Source organism: Oryzias latipes, chromosome 15 (genome assembly GCF_002234675.1).
Source record: "Oryzias latipes chromosome 15, ASM223467v1".
In the NCBI taxonomy this organism is placed as follows: Eukaryota; Metazoa; Chordata; class Actinopteri; order Beloniformes; family Adrianichthyidae; genus Oryzias; species Oryzias latipes.
The window spans coordinates 25,099,844-25,117,568 of NC_019873.2; the positions used below are offsets into that span (position 1 = coordinate 25,099,844).

The 17,725-nt window shown below is 36.4% G+C and overlaps 1 protein-coding gene across 3 annotated transcripts in view; it reads left to right on the forward strand.

Moving 5' to 3' along the window:
• The window catches only part of col19a1 (collagen type XIX alpha 1 chain), a 116,314-nt gene that overhangs the window by 74,161 nt on the left and 24,428 nt on the right, over positions 1-17,725 (forward strand). For all 3 annotated transcript variants that reach the window (XM_011484563.3, XM_023963613.1, XM_023963614.1), the window contains 14 exons: positions 1,069-1,104; positions 1,490-1,534; positions 1,899-1,961; positions 2,422-2,475; positions 4,122-4,202; positions 5,554-5,595; positions 9,359-9,427; positions 9,791-9,826; positions 9,979-10,023; positions 10,240-10,284; positions 12,303-12,344; positions 14,155-14,259; positions 16,831-16,884; positions 17,300-17,353. In XM_011484563.3, coding sequence (XP_011482865.1) covers positions 1,069-1,104; positions 1,490-1,534; positions 1,899-1,961; positions 2,422-2,475; positions 4,122-4,202; positions 5,554-5,595; positions 9,359-9,427; positions 9,791-9,826; positions 9,979-10,023; positions 10,240-10,284; positions 12,303-12,344; positions 14,155-14,259; positions 16,831-16,884; positions 17,300-17,353 — 771 coding nt within the window. The remainder of the gene's footprint in view (positions 1-1,068; positions 1,105-1,489; positions 1,535-1,898; positions 1,962-2,421; positions 2,476-4,121; positions 4,203-5,553; positions 5,596-9,358; positions 9,428-9,790; positions 9,827-9,978; positions 10,024-10,239; positions 10,285-12,302; positions 12,345-14,154; positions 14,260-16,830; positions 16,885-17,299; positions 17,354-17,725) is intronic.

Consider the following 17,725-nt stretch of genomic DNA (forward strand, 5'->3'; position numbering starts at 1 on the left):
AGATCATGATGTAGAAAGTGCTGAGCAGTAGAAATTTTGCTTTACCAAAGTAGCAAAGTAGAGAAAGGGAAAAAAGTTTTATGTTAAGTGTTTTGTCTTCTTAACGAAACAAAAGTGACCAATAGTACTTTGCGGATAAAAAAACAAATTTATACAAGTCACAGACTGAATGACAATTTCATTGCAATGTTTTATTACTCTAAAACTTGGGTGTCAGACTCGGGGCCTAGAGAGCCAACATCCTTCTGGTTTTACAGAAATCGATTCAGATTACCTGGACCAGGTGTTTTTTTTCCAATTAGAAGTGTCAATGGTAAGAAAATGGGAAACCATGAAGGACTTGGACATGGCCCTTGAGGCCTGGAGTTTGACACCTTTGCTTTAAATGATCTTTGAATATCCTAGTTATTGTAAGTTACAGCTATTTTCGAGTTGAGGTGAAGATGTGTAAGGGGCAATGTTCTTTGAACCCTTATAGCAAATGAACTATTAAATTAAATTTGTATTACACTTGGATACTTTTCAACTCAGAAATATATCTTAACAATATTTTAGCCAAATGACTGTAAATTTCAGATATGAAGTCTAGAAATGGTTAATTATGGATTTTATAACAGAACAGAGCAGGCCGGTGGGAATTTGAATTTGGCCCACGGGCCGGACCCTGTTTGAAGAAGAGCTGAGAAGTGAAAGAACAAGCAGAGATAAGATAAAAGTCAACTGATTGGTGCTGATTTTGTACTATGACTTTTAAATTAATATATTAGCAATTAATGAAGGATAGTCCTTAACTTTGCAAACAATCCTCAAAAAATGAACTTACAAAATTAGCTGTTGAACTTCAAAGTTTTTAATATATTTTTACTGGAAAAAAAAGATATTCAAATATTTAAGAACTGTTAAAACCTATTGACATGGAAATAAACTAGTGTATATGTTTAAAACTCTACAATCATCTTAATTTTAAAAACTTTCCTTCAGTTTGTAGTGGGTAATGTGGGTAATGTGACTCATTCAAGAGTATGTCATCGAAACTGGATATGTTTCATGTGGTTCTACTGTTTTCAGGGTGACATAGGAGCTCCAGGACCTCAAGGCTTCAAGGTGACAATAAAAATAGAGATAAAATTATCAACACCATCTGTCAACAAAACAAGCCTATAACAATTATTTTGTTGTTGTTGCAGCTTCTATGCTTCTTTATTAAAACCATATTCATTGCGGAAAAAGCTCTTGGATTGACATGCATGTTGTTTGACAATAGAAATGACTCTTTTTAGCTATTTTCCACAATGCACCTCATCTCCAAGTGAAGTCAGCTTTTGTTTATTCCTCTCTAAAGCTCTTAAAAACTAAGATTGATGGAAAAAAATTATCTTTAATGGTTTGTCGAGTTTTCAAATAAATTACATATTTTTACCAAAAATTCCAAAACTTCCTATTCTGGTAACTTTAAGGCTCTTATTTAGATTTTATGGTAATGTTCCAGGGAAACACAGGACCACCAGGACTAAAGGGAGATCTAGGATTAGAGGTGAGCCTTTGCATTTATCTAACTTTTGTTTTTTGCATTGCAGCTTGATTTTACCGTCTTTTGGGACCGTTTCCTTTAATTTATATAAATAATCTCCAAGTATTATGAGAGGGGCTTCATAAACATGAGGTGTTATTCTCTAAACCTCCTCAATTTAGGATGAGACATAAAACCACAAGTGTCGTTTCTGTGGCGATACATGGATCACTTCTGTTGCAACAAGTGTTCAAAAGACAGATGCAGTAGTCCTTGTAATGATTGGACACGTTGTTGGCTTGCAAGGCAGTGTGCAGGAGTGCATGATTGTGCCACTAACCAAGAAGAGAAAATGCAGGTAATTAAAGATGCTTGTTTGTTCTCCCAGGGGAAGCAGGGTTTACCTGGACCCACTGGACTTCCAGGACTGCCAGGACTTCCAGGCGAGCCAGTAAGTCGACTGAAACCGAACACCTAGTCAGGTTTCCCTCGCTGTCGCATCTGTCACGTCGCCACTCTCTCGAAACTCAACACGCCAATGCAAAAGGGAGAGATAAACTGATAAACCTCAACAGGCAGGGACAGCAAATAAGTCAGGAAAAAGTCCTCAATTTCTACACAGATGATCAGTAATCAAATTTAAGAATTAATTAGTGGAAAGAGGCAAATCTTTGTGCTTTATGCCAGGAACGGAGGCAGCAGCCCAATCTGTTCTCTGCACCTGCTTCAGTAATGAGCATCTGTCTTTATTCAAAAGCATGGAGGGAAAAGACACATTTCATAAATCCTGGCTAAGGGAAGTTTTGCTGGAGCACCGCAGTCTGCTGAAGCAGTGAAGAGGAGGAGATAAATGTGCACGAGGAGATGAAGGCCTGATGATAGATGTGCCTCTTTTCCTCCTCTGTTTACAGGGCTCAAAAGGGGAGCTAGGGGCACCTGGAAGAGATGGCCTGAAAGGAGAAAAAGTAGGTTTACTTCAAATCAAGTTCTCACTTCTAAGACAAATATGACGCTGAGATGTTTCATCACAGAATGAAACATGCTAGGTAACTTGTCAAGGCATCTTTCCGATTACTCCCCCTGCAGACCATTCTCAACTGCTTACTTTGTGGTTTTTTCTTCTTGACAACTCTTTTAAAGGTACACAAATTGACTACTATCACAACACTGTGCTAACATGGGCAAAGATGCAGAAATTTGCTTTTGAAAAGCTGTTCTTAAATTCCAAACATTGGAGGAGGGAGTGAAAACCCCAAAGGGATAAACCTTTATTTCTATGCTGGTTGTGTTAGTTGATTCTTTAATTTATTTATTTGTTGATTTTTCTCTCCAGTTGCATTAATTAATGCAATTTTATACCTGATGCATTCTATATTAAGTGTTTGAAAAAGTGGCAAGAAAGCTCACTATAGTATATAAGCCACAAAAGACTCTATACAGAGGTGGGCAATTTTTTTTGCACTGGGAAAAAAGTCCTAAAAACAAATTTTTAAAATATAGAATAAGTCGTGTTTTTCCCTGTTATAAGTGAAAAAATAATTGCTGACAGAACTACTAGAATTGGTCTTAGTAAGATTTCTCAAAATAGGTTGTGATGTCCTGCCCTCTAGCTATAAACACTCATGTTTAGGCATATTACTCTGGTAATTGGAAGTGTTGCATCCTAAAATAGGCAGGCATAACTCAAAAAAGAGCTTTTTAAATTTAGCGCTATTAATTTAAACACCTTCATCCCCAAACATATTAAGCATTTCAACATTCCAACTGTCCCTATTCCTAGACCATAATCACGTTGAAGACTAGAATAGACATTTAGAAATAAATGTGTCTTGATAATTACATATAAATATGTGTTGCTGTTAAATACATCTGTGCACCTTTTCAGTTTCGCTTATTTAAGGTAGTCTGTTTATTGAAACAAGACCAATGCTCTGACCATTCACAAATAAAACGTTTGCTTAAAATATTGTGAAACTTTGTTTATAATTTGCTTATTAGCATATAAGCCTATAAGATGTTGTCAAGGTCAAATAACTCCAGATAGTAAATATTTATTTTCTGAAGGCAAGCTGCTGCATCTAATTGGAAAGTACGTTTTTTTTTTTTCTCAATTACTAAGCATAATAAGATATTTATTTAAGAAAGTAGAAAAAGTACTTTCAGAGATTTTGTGATTTTACAGTGTAATATTCTAGCAGCGGTTGTTTTTTTGTTGCTTTTTTAATGTTTTAAATCTTGAAATGTATGTTTTTTTTCTTCCTCTTAAGCTTTGAATATTTGTCAGTAATTGATATTTACCACAACATGTGACAAAAGTACAAAATAATCCCTAAACTTTAACATGAGTAGGGTTCTCAAAAGAAAAAGTTGCAGAGGCAGGTAAAACACCGGGTGAAGACCTCTTTTATTGTCCTTAACCCATAAGAACCCAGACCCAATTTATTATAAAAATACATGTGTGTATTTTACTACAAACCATGTGGACCACAGAATCCATTTCTGATATTTTTCTGTTAAGCTTATGTCTCCATGGTATCTTATGGGATAAACTCTTACTTGTTTCTGTGCTTTTGTTCTGAAAGAGCCAGCTTGACACTTCTTCTGCTTGTAGGGAGATTCTGGTGGAATACCAGGACCACCAGGACTTCCTGGTCCAAAGGGGGAGCCTGGGGAATCCAGTGGTGGATCTATGGTGAGTTTATAGGGTCAGTTCTCGAGTAACACTTGGCAAAATGGGAAGGCTACACTGGAGAAATCAGACAGTAACCCTGTGGTTTTAACTGTACGATTTCACTAAAACCTGGGTAAAAGGTGAATGATTTCATCTAAATCTGTCCACTGTTTCAGAAGTTCACCAGTTTTACCCAAAGAATGAGCTCAGGGAGATGAAGCCTTGTCTATCATCTCCTCCTAGTTTAGAGCCTACAGAATGTCTAGCACTGTGAACTACACACTTGCCTTTGTGCCTCCGTTGTTGCTTTTAGTCAGTGGCAGCTCTCTTTGGAAAACTGAACACAAAGTCACTGATCAAGCAAGGACCATTGAGCCGATCAATAAGAGACAGATGCAGAAACACTCTGACCTCTTTAATATTTTCCACTACTATAAATGTTGGAAAAGCGTTAGGGAAATGGGAGAACGCGGGTTTGTGTGTTTGCAGAAGCACACTGACCTTGTGTGTCATTGGTCAAAAAAAAGGTTAACAAACAAGAACTGCTTTTATTTAAAGCTGACATCCCTTTGTTTTTCTTTAATGTTATTTTTGAATGCACTGAAAAAAAAAACTGACTCTCAGCTTTTAAGAAGAAGGTAAAAAAAAGAAAACTCTGCGTTCACAGCAGTTTCAGAGAGTGGAGCTTTTTACGTACCTCGTGTAACTTAATTCAAGTGCACAATGATCAGTGCATCCCTTGATCCTCATTCTGTGCTGTTATTTTCAGACGCAGGCAATTGGTCTTTGCATTTATGCACTGACATTGATGGTTTTTAGTACAGTGCAAATGCATTCTTTCTATGAAAAGGTTTAAAACAACAACAAAAAAAAAAAACTTGTGTTGTTTTTGTCTCAAAAAGTTCTGTACTTGCCTAAGTTTCCATTTTATGCCTGAGTGAGCAGGTACATATCCCCCTTCTAATACTGCAGAATTGCTGTGTTAGTCTAAATCCACCCTCGGCACAACTAATTTACATTGTGCAATGTAGAGCTTGTAACACTAATACATGTTGACCACGGAAATCAATGTCTCATCTGGATTGCACGGTAAATAATGCTTACACTTGCCTCAGTTCCAATCAGGGTTTCGTTTTCTCTGCTATGGCATTATCACTGTGCTTCCACATTGAAACGAAATGCTCTTCAACATAAATTCATAATGAATTGCTTCACCTGAGTGTTTACAGGGATTTGTAGCTCATACTGTTTTATAAGTCATGTTTTAATTACAGCTCTAGAACATATTTTTTAGGAAGGTGGAGCACCTCGGATGTCCAAGACTGACGATTCAGTGAATCCCCCTTTTGTGTTTTTCTTTTTGGTTTTGCAGAGTGATGGATCTTCTTCAACAAGAGGTTCTCGTGGACCCAAGGTAAATCCATGTGAAAGCCATACTTATGGCCATGTCACACAGCCACTATGGACATTTTGCGCATATTGCACGAATGAAAAGTAGAACAGATGAGAAAAGTTGTGGTCTTTACGAGCAATTTTCACAGACGTATCATGAATGAACCACATTAAAACCACGGAAAAAGTACAAATAAACCCTGCAAAGAACATGAAAATAAGTCCATTATACATATGTCATACATATAAGTCATGGAAAGCCACACATTTGCATGTGCATCTTGCAAAAATCATGCAAAACTGTGTAAGATTTACGTAATAATTGTATATAAACTACATAAAATATGCGTAAACTGCACAATTCTCAACCGACCAAAAATTGTGTCTCAAAACCAAATTTATGTAAAGACACGTCGGCCAAAACCCTCGACAAACATCTGTGCACATCAACAAATGACGAATGCAAGAAACACGTATAAATTCATATATCGCACATGCATTTGCATGCATTTGGTAAGTGTACCATGAGGTATTTGAAAGGATAATGTAAGTTACATACACCTAATATTTACGAGTGAAGCTGTTTGGATGGTGCCCTTAAACCGCACCCTAGTTGTCGGTAAGGTGTGTGTACTGGCCCCTTAGTGACTGCATGTAAATGTTGTATGCACGGGGTGTGCAGGTGAAACGTAAGTGTCAATTGGATGCCCACACAATCTGACTGTGTAATTTCCTCATTTCTAACAAGTCTGGCTGCATGTAGCCTAAGGAGCCTAAGGAACAGCATTAACAGGCCCTTTTCATTTTGCACAGGGTTTGAGGGGATTGAAAAAATGTGTACGATGAGCCTGACTTGCAAACTTTATGTGTTTTCACTATGACCTGTTGCCCACAGCATGCATGAGAAAAAGAAATTGCATTTTTGCTCAACGGGTTCGCCGAATGCTCTGCAACTAATCATTTCCTGTGGGCCACCTGCATGCTCCATACAGGTTTGTCTAATTTTTACCAGAAGACAGCCCGTATCCACTCGTAAGGGCCATTGTGATTTAAGCATAAGGGGTAAAGTGTAGCTTTTAAAAATACCCTACCATGAACCCACCTCCACCAACCTTCACAGTTATAGTCGAACAAGTACTAGCCATCGTCAGACTGCCAGATGTTGATTTGCCACTTCAGAAAGCATCTCTCCAGAGTCCAGTAGTGGGGCGCTTTTGCTGCATCTGATGCTTTGGATTGAACTCATAGATGTATAGATAGAATGCCTCTGCTCTTATAAGAGCTCTCAAGGCCTTCTTTTTGAGCTCACCCGAAGGCCACATGAAGTCTGAAGGTCTGTCATGGTGACTACAATATGCCTCATCGTCTGCTAAACTCACTCTGGCAATTTTCATGGTCTACCACTTCATGGCTGAATTGCTTTAGTTTCCCCTTTATCATAAATCAACAAACAAATGACTGTGGAATATTTTTTTAGTATGGATACTTCACAAATTAACTTGTTGCACAGAGAACCATGAAATTATTTGAGCTCCTGAGATCCCAACCCTATTAGTGATGTTTTGAGTTTGCATGTTTAAGGTACAGGTTTGTATATGCCTGTGGACTTACATACTTTTGTCAATTCATTCTATAATGTTTTTGGCACAATATAAACATGTAACATGTATTTTTATAGAACCATTAGTGTCCCCTTATACAAAAAAAAATAATACAAAAAAAAATCGAAGACATCCATTCCAATGGACCAATAAGTCTGTTTATTTTATACATCTTCTAATGGCCCCATTTAATTTACTTTGTTCTATCAGCGTCTAAACCAATGCTGGTCAATTTTCGAGGCAGAACATGGTCAGCTGCTATCAAGAAAGGAAATCACAATACAACGGATGTTTAAATCCCACTTTATTCTTCATAAGCCTCTTTTCATTTACGGCTTCCGGCCACAGCACAATACAAGCAAAGAAGAGGAAACACTTGAAGACACTACAGGGCCATGGTAGAGGATAGACACTTTACCTTTTCTGTTAAGTATTCATTCTCCTCTAATGCGCAATAACAACCTTTTCTTTCTTTAATGACTCCTTAAACTTCTTTGGTTAGATGTAAGCATGACGTCTAGCACGCTAATTGGGTTTCAGTGTATAAAAAAAAAATGAAAAAGCAGCCACAACTGTTGTTGCCATAGATATCCAAACAGCACTTACTAATAGTGTTGTTTCTAACCATGATCTTAAAGTAATGTTTCCGGTCAAACTGCTTTAAATTCCCTTTTGTTTTTCTATTAATCAATGTTTTTTTTCTCAATTCCTGTTTTAATTTTAAAAAGCAAACATTTTCTCTTGATGTGTCTTCTGTTCAGGATAAAAAATGTCAAGTCAAAAATAATCCACACTTTATAATGTCCTTTATCATTTTTGTTGCACAGACTTTTGTTGTGACGACTTGGCACCTCAGTTGTCAGTGATGGTGTCATGGAGGATTTTTGTCAAATCCACTTACATCATTTCCACCCACACTGTTTACTGTAAATGGCAAATGGGCTGCTTCTTTTTCCAACATTTTTGAACTCCTCTCCATTACCAGAGGTTTTAGGTGCCTCTGTCATGCTGCTGAAAGCATAAAAGATAGCGTGGGTTTTAATAAAGTTTGACTGAAATGAAATCAAACTTAAATCTTTGCTTACAATGGAGCTTAGGTACGAAGGATAATCATCCTAACGTTGCTGGCCTTTAGGATGTGTGTTTTTCTTCTTGAAACAACTAAATAGCAGAACAAAAGGAGGAAAAGGATTTTAAGGTGTGAGCATCAAAACCACTGCAGCAGTATGGGGCGCCAAATGTAAAAAATAACCCTTACTGAAATGACTTGACAATTTTACCACATGTAGACATTTATTTCTGTATGTACTGCATTTATGTCACATTTCAAGAGGAATTTATTCCAAATACCGGGTTATGTGTCACTTGAAGACATGATCTTTTAGATGCCAAATAAATATCTACATATTAAAGATTAATTTTAAATTTAAATGTTAATATAAATGTCAAATGTGAAGTTATAAACAATGAATGTAATGGGTTAATCTGAATATATATCTAAATCCTAAATATGAATGTTAAATTTAAATACAAATGTCAACCTCAAATATCAACACTAAATATAAATGTAAAAATGTTAAAGGTTAAACTACATGTAAAGCTAAAATAGAAATGTGACTATAAATGTTAAATGTAAACCGTATGGAGGTTTTTTCACCCATAATTTAAAGTAACATACCATTCTCAATTGACAATTCAATTAGCAATTTTACCATGCAAAATGAAAATACATTTTGCCATTTTTAAGTCAATATGAAAAATTAAAGTCAATCTTCCAAATAAAAAAATGAAAACAGCTAAATATTTGCATTTCAAATTGTCATGGATTTTTGATACCATAATTCAATTTACAATTCAATGTTGAATTTGTTTTGAATTATGGGTGAAAAAAACTTCCAGAAAAACTAAAAGATAAACATATAAGTTGAATATAAACATGGATGTAAATGTTATACTTAAACATTAATTAGTTTATATTTAACTTTTAAAACATATATTGATACTTGATGACCAATATGACTGATAACGCTTTCATTTGGGATAAATACGATCAAAATGAGACCTAAATGCAGCACATAGGGAAAGACAAAATGCAGTAAAATAATTACGAAATTTTGATGACGTGAATTTTTGCACAGTAGCCCCATCATGTAATGCGTTTACTTTCCTTTTTGTTCATTCCAGGGGGAAAGAGGCATGCCAGGATTACCGGGCGAACATGGAGAGAAGGGTGAACCTGGTGAGAGCATCATTGTAAGTATGGCGTCCTGTTGATGGATCCTCATTCATCCTTCACTTCAAAGCCCCATAAACTTCACATTCTGACACAGACACTGCAACAATATCGAGATAAGTGGTCATTAGATGCATTGTGAGATGAAATCTCTGGTCATTACTGCCAGGTACTGCAGTTTCACCTCCCTCATATACAATCTAACAGACTATAATTTGACCACACGGATTTGACTGCGAGTGAGTCCGTGTTCATTTTTGAAAAGCAGGATAGCTGCAGACAAAGAAAATCAATAGAGCAAAAAGGTGACTAACACAATTCCTATAGTGGCTCCAGGTGCTAGAGGGCAGATGGTGTTAACAAGATGTGTGATGTGTTTGTAGGGTCCCATGGGAGCCCCTGGCAAGCCAGGAATTGAGGTCTGTGGACATTTCTTAGACTCACAAAATAACAATAACAGAAGAAAATGTAAGATGATGAAGAATAATGCGACAAGTGTCCAATTACAATCAAATAATAATCTGATTGTGTTAAAAAAACAGAGTTAGACATTGGTCTGGATGATTTTCAGGGTCCTCGAGGACCACCAGGCTTAACTGGACCTCCAGGGAAAGAAGTAAGTGGGCTCAATCTACCTTTGACTTATTCATTTCCAAGCAAATGAAGCATAACTGATAACATTGAAAGGAGATCTTCCTACTGTGAGTGCTCCAGTATTATTTATCACAGATCCCCCACCAGCTGAGATGGATGTAAAAACGTGTAACCTTGCATATTTGAATGACATTACAAGTGGCAGAGCTGCTCATTTCCTTCCTTGTATCAATTTAAGGGCCCCCCTGGAAGAACAGGCCCTCCTGGACCTCCAGGAGAACCTGTAAGTAAGAAAATGTCATTTCTGTTCTGCGTGGTTTTGCTTCGCTAATCAGCAACGAGAACCACAGAGGGATCCTCTTGTAGTCAATACTCAGAGCAAGTTTGCGTTAATTAGCGACTAGTCCTACTGTTTCCCAACAACATCACTTACAGTAAAATGCTGCAGCTTATTGTAAACTGGCAGCACCCAGCTGGCAGCACATGCTTTCCTGTTCTTCTTGTCTCTTTGTGCATTTCCACCTTGCAACATTTGTTGGAGTTATGATAGCTGCAGTCTGGGAACCATATGGGGACTGCTGCTCATCTATTAAAGCTTTTAGTAAACTTTTTAAACATGCTTGAAAATACACACCAGGCCCAGTTAGAGAAAAAATTTTCAAAATAAATGAGTTCCCTCATTTATCTCTGGGTTTACGTCATAAAAATAACCTGATATAGATGAGATCCGCGTAGCAGGATTACAGATGTTTTAAGGCTGTAAAACCCCTCACGAGACACTGTAAACCCTTTTATCAGACGCACTTTTCTCTCTTGTTTAAACTCTTTAAGTTCAAACTTTTATAGAAAATAAGTCCAGTTTTATGGAATGGAAATCTGCTTGTGATAAAAGATTTATGTAAATGTGGCAAACTGATTTCATTTTGTACAGTGGACAGAGGAAATTGTTTGACAAATAATCAGGACAAGGAAGACAGCACTTTGTTGAAAAAGGATTTTTCAAAAAGCATGCAAATTTGCTAAGAGGGCCAGATTTGGTTTGGTGACAATGTGTGAAACCCAACCGATCAGCCTGCATTCTTTAAACCAGGGGTGCCCACACTTTTTTGGCATGTGAGCTACTTTGGAGAGGACAAGCTCCAAATATCTACCTATATACTGTATATATGTATATACTGTGTATATATATGTATATATGTATATATAAAGGGCTGTATATATGTGCACCAAAGTCACTTTAAATTCAACTTAGAACTTATGCAGTATTTTTTGTCTAAAAGTATATGTTTTCGTACTAAAAAATAAAATAAAAACTACACAGTAGAAGTACACCAATGTCTGTGAGATGACAGCGGAGGACCTGTAGAACAAGGATATACTAGTCAAGGCCTGGAATTATGGACCAAAGTCACTTAATTCAACTTCAAAGTTGACAACTACTACATCTTCACTTAAAAATACTGTTTGTGTACTCAAAAAATACACAGTAAGAGAACACAAATCTTTGAGAGGAGATAGATTTGTCGTCTGGTCGATCATGACGTAATGAGCACCTCTGCATTAAACCCTCATAGTAAGTGCAAACGAACTATTTAACAACCCGTTTTGCAATGAGATACTTTTCATTTCTTCACATAAACCAGAACCATATATAATTTTGTAACCCAAATTGCAGTAATTTTCATATCTTTACTCCCATATCTTATTAAAGAAAAAAATAAGTCTATTTGGAAGAAAATTTATTTCAACAGTAAATCTGTCAACATGTGAAACATTTGTATTATTCATGATTAAATGCTCCTTGCAAACTCAAGTAGAAATCCAGTGAACAGGAAAATGAGACAAAGGCTTGTCTTATCCAGAAGTATTGTGGTTTTGATCACAGAAACCAGTGAATCTGTTCTATTTGTTTGGCCCTTGAGACTCTGAAGTTTAGCCAATCACAAGCAAGAAGTCGTGGTGCTTTGAAAGTGCACGGGGCCACATTTTATTGATTTTAAGACGAAAGCCTGTGGACCAGTGAAAATTTGAATATTTGGCCACCAGCCCGGACTTTGGACATGACTGTTTGCAGTCCAAGAATTGGGAAAACAGGTATTTCCACAGAGGGCCTCTTTACGACCCTCTATGCTGGTTGACCTGTACGGTTGACCCGTACAGTTGACCTGTACAGGTCAACCCCCGTACAGATATGTGTGACCAAGGCCTAAGCTTTTGTTAGAAAGGCTGCACCAAACAAACACACAGTATAGTAGAAAACATGAATCATTTACTAAACATTTTTACTTTTTTCTTTCACAGGTCGCCTTGCCTATTGCTAAAGACATGGGAGCTTTACTTAAGGTACCTTATGCCCCAACTCAGTTATTTCATAGCAGTGAGTGATTACACTGAAAGAATGTGAGAAAAAGTGGGGGGAAAAAATCCAGATAAATAACCAAACACGAAAATCTGTAAGTGTAGAGGATTTTTGTCCTCTCCTCTCAACAGCACTCAGCAAGTTGATTGTAGCTTCTGTGCATTGAAGCTACATTTCTCAACTTCCACATTGCAAAATGAGAACATTATCGCAAGAAAAAAATCACTTTTTACTTCACAAGAAATCTTATAATAAGATCTCAAAATCTAGAATCAAGAAGTTCTACACAAGCATGCAAAAATAAAATAAAACTTTAACCCATTAAGTGTTTTTAATAACACATTACCATTTAGTTATTAAACAAAAGGCCTGTGTTGTTTAGAAAGCAACACAAGGTCAACATGAACTAGTTAGTGAAAGTAATGCCAAAGAGAAGTAAAAAAAACAAGAAAAGAAACTAAGAACTACAAAAATGAGCAGTAAAGTTTCAGATTCAGAGGTTAAAATGATGACTTGCAGGTTTAAATACACAAAGGCTCATAGGGAAATTAGCAGAAGTGCCTCCAACAGCATCACCGCTGTTGCAAAAACCATCTCAGTCTGAAGAATTCTGGAGAGCATTTTAGGAAGAAAATCTGGTCATTAACACACACAAAAAGGCAAACAAATATGTTATTTTGGTCTGTTCTATTGTGTTTGCTTGTCAGCAAAAATAAAAGAACAAAGTAGTATTTTTAGGAGTGTATTTGTGAAAACCTTTAACTTAACTGCAGATTATGTTCCTTATCTGGATTTTCTTATCACTTAGCCCTTAACAAAGGAGGCTCACTGGTGTGTTAATCTTAACAAATCCTTATCTTGTTCCAACTGGGTCTCGTAACTTCACATCTCTGCTTTGCGTTATATGTCTAGTCTCTTGTACACATTAGGGTACATTAATTTCTCACACAGATTAAAACATGTAAGATCAACTTCCTATACTGAGACTCATTGTAATCTTTTTGGAATTTAGAATAAAATAGAAAAAATTCATGTTTCAATAATTGTTCATTAATCTGCATTATAAATGCTAAATTAACATTTATTTATTTTATTAAAGAAGATCGTTCTACATAAAAATTGCTGATTGTAGTTCACACAGGATGAAAAGTTTAATACACCTGCCTTTAATTCATTCTACTAACCTTTTACATTTATTGTGAGTTAATCTACAGGTTAATCATTGAAAGATAAAGATAAATATCCCTACTTAAATAATTAGTCATCTAACATTTTTGGCTGATTTATTAATCCAATCATCTCAATTTAGCTTTTGTTTAACACTTTCAGTCAAATTTATAATAAAACTCTAATCATTACTGGAAAGATGTCGAAGAAAGCACAAATAAACAAAGCAAACATGCATTTGAGATCTTTTATATGATTTTTATTATTATTCTTTCATTTGTCTTTAGCAAACCTGATGCTCCTCCTAGTTTTCTGGTGTTGCCTGTATCTAGACTAGATCAGGGATGATGATATTTAAGATTCTCACTTAAATGTCACAGTCAATGGGTCTGACAAAGTTCACTCCTCATTTAGAAGAGACACACACTGGAAGGAACCAAGGCTGGGTTCACGTTGTTTCTGCTCGGCGTACATTCAAGGAACATTTTGTGTCAGTTGAGGTCTTGTCTCCCACCCTGGGGATGTGACATAATAAAGGGTGAAAAAGCAGCGAGCCAGCCCAGCTTGATGAAATCTTATCAGTGCTGCCATTTTTTTTTTCTTTTCTTGCTGTTCTTGCTCTGGCAGAACGCCTGCAGTGTGTGCCAGACGAGAGTCCCTGGACTGCCTGGGCTGAAGGGAGAGAAGGGGTCCCCTGGAGAGCAAGGAGCAGAAGGCTTGGTTGGGGAGAAGGTGCATTTCGTTTAGACATGTAATGTGTTGCTCAACACTATAGCCTATTAGACCAAGTAAGGTATGGATATTACTTTAATTAGACATGTGAATAAAATATAATTTTCAGATGAGAGTGTGTTGAAAATGAAAAATAAGTTTTCAGTTGGAACTGTTGGCTACTTTGGCTATGATCTTTTTTAGACTCAAAAGAAGTCACGGAGACTGCTGCAAAAGTTATGGAAGAAAAGTTGATGAATTTCTTTCCTAAATGTTTCTCAGCAGCATTTAGCCATTGACTAAAAATAAAAAGTAAATGAAAAAGCTACAGGGAGATACCAGAGTATTTTCAGGTGGCTTTTCCCTAATTACTGAAGTGATAATAAAAGCTTCCTGTATGGTTTTTAAAAACCCAGCATGTTTGTAAACAACCACAAAAGTATTCAGTCATTTAAACTCGCATATGGTAGCACCGTACAATCCCTAACCTCACATAAATGATTCTGATTTGATTTGATTTAATTTGGTGGTTTATTTCAAGGATTAATAATAGAATAATACAATACAAAGAAGAGGCTCAAGACCCACCTTTTTAATTTAGCTTTTAGTTGATTTTAACTGCTAATTTATTCTATTAGTTTTAGTATAGCCTATTTTATGTATTTATTTTCATTTATTCATATTATTCTCAATTTTATGTTTTTATATACATCTTATGTTTTTAATTTTAGTATCTCATCATGATTTTAGCCCCAGTGTTTCTTGTGGGGATCTTTTCCTCCAAGGCTTGCCGGCTTGGTCAGCGGTTGTTGCTGCAGTTGTCGCCCTTGCTGGGGAAGCTGGGGTCTAATTTTGCAGCTTCACGGCTGTGAAGTGGACCCCGGTGTTGTCCCGGTCTGGGTGGGCGCTGTTCCAATGGCCAAGCTGGCTCCTGGTATGAAAGGATTCCCAAATACTGTTTCCTCACAGCAGAGCCAAGCCATACTTGTTTGTTTGTTTGCTTATTTATTTATTTATTTATTTATTTATTTATTTATTTATTTATTTATTTAAAGTTACATAGTCATTTTTCTTTGTACGTGGGGGCCATGGGTCATATGTTTTAATGGAGGGGAGTAGGAAGGGTGAAGGGTGGGTTGGGTTTTTACTGTAATATTGTGTGTTTTCTGTTTTTAAAGTTAAAGCGCTTCGAGCTGCACAAAATGCATGAGAAGTGCTATTTTAAAAATAAAGTTTGATTTGATTCGATTTGATACAAAATTACAAAACCAGGATCCTATTTTAGAAAGAAAGCAATACAATTACAAGAAAATAAAGAGAAGTGAACAAAGATGCCAGAAGCTGATGCCATCTTCCTGACAATATAATTATTTATTTTCATAAATAGACTTCTTTGCGTGACACACAAGTCACATTAGATTCAATAAATATAAAAATTATCAAGTCAAGTCAAGTAGAGCTTGATCTGTTACGTAGAAGGAAGTGGGAGGATGCAAATTGGTATAATCCCACTTCTATTGACTTATTTCCTTTACACATAAATGGTTTTTGCATAGTTGGCGTGATTTAGTCCTTATCAGATCAAGTGCAGATTATTTATCAACTAACAAAACGGAGTGCTTATTGATTGTACTTAAAAAATATTCTTACACAGTGCATGAAGAAAATGAGGCATGAAGTAGGGCGGGCTCACTGACCTTAATTTACACCGCCCAACCCAACAATGTGCCAAAAATAGCCAATCGTGTGGGACAAAGTGAGTTTAGATTTTGTTGAATCCATCTGTAAATCTACCAATCTATCTACTATTAAAAAAAAAAAAAAACATTCCCCCAATGATCCACATATGTTTGCACAAATTTACAAACAAAGCAACTGAAACTTGAAAGAAAAAGTCAAGTAAGTCAGAGAAACTGCATCATTTCTGGCTTGTTTTGAGTCTATGTTGAAGGTGGGTCATGAGCAGGGCTGAAAGTACGGATGTCTTAATAGCAAGGTCACGCCTGAAGCCTTACATTCAAGAAGTCATTGGAAACAATAAAATTAGATACGTAAATAACCAGATCTTATATTTAAGTTGTGGATTGATCTCATGTACCAGTAGAATCTAGCAAATTAAATTGATATTTTGCTTAATTTGCAGATGACATACAGCTTTGCTAGAATAATGATAAGCTTGGCACTAAGTAAGCAACTTCTCTCTTCTTAAAATGTTTGCAATATTGCGGTTTTGGCCCAACAGTGTTGAATCAAGTTAAACCGGCACTGATAGGTCAACCACAACAAGATTGTCAGGCTCGTCTGAACACGAGAAACCTATAAAACCAATTTGTTACCTGATGAAAGAAATCACAGCAGCGGGATCAAAGAACTGTCGGTGTCCCCTGAATGAAAGTCTTGAAAAGTGGTTAATAGATTACAATGAGCGGACCAGGTGGATTGTGCCCAAATATTTTTAAAAGTAAATTTGCTTAAAAGAAAGAAACATTGTAAATTAAACTTGAAATCCCAAACTGTTTAAACAGTTCAGAATTTAAATTGTCATTTAAAGTGTATTATATTATTATTTTGTTGTCTGTTTCATTAAAACAGGGAGATCCAGGTGTTCGGGGACCGATGGGTAACCCTGGGAAAGAAGGCCCAAAGGCGAGTAGAGAAACGGTCAAACTGTACAATCTAGCTTCTCAGTGTGGCAAGCATGTGTCAAAGAATATGTCAAATTAATAAGAACGTTGAATAATATAGTTTGTTTGGGATGCATATTAAATCTTTTAAATGGAGACTTGCACTGAAAAATCCTTTCCATAAATGTACCTTTTGAATCATTGCTGGAAGCCTAAACAGATGTTGTGCAGTCAGATCATTATGAGGACTAGGTGCTCTCTGCAAAAGTAGTTGCTATGGATACAGTCTTGCACTATGGTGAACGAGGCAAGGCAGTTTTAAGTTGTGTGCTGGAAGAGACATTTTGAAGTTTACACACATCAGCCTTTAGTTTGAGGCTTTTTTTATGGTAAAAACATTCTCATCTGCTTACCCCACTGGTTCTGTTTTCCTGCAGGGAATAAAGGGAGAGAGAGGCTACCCGGGCCCTTCAGGAGAGAAAGGTGATGAGGTCAGTGAATTAGACATTTAATCTAGCTATTATAATCTGGTAGTTTAATTTACATTTGAAAGATATGTGAGATTGGAGAAATTCATTTTTCAGTCAACATCTCCTTTACCGTTTCTGCTGTGATTAACTTCCTTTTAAAGGATATACCAATTAATAAAATCTGAAATATTAATTTATCTTATTTTTCTATGGTCATTAGTTTTAGATGATTTGATTTACAAATGTTTTTCTGGACTGAGAGGTCTGAGGTCTTTCCAGGTATCTGTTGTAGCCACTCCTCCAGCTTGGGGGTTACTGCCCTGAGTGCTCCAGTTACCACAGGCACCACTGTCACCTTCACTTTCCATGCTTTCTCCAGTTCTTTTCTGAGTT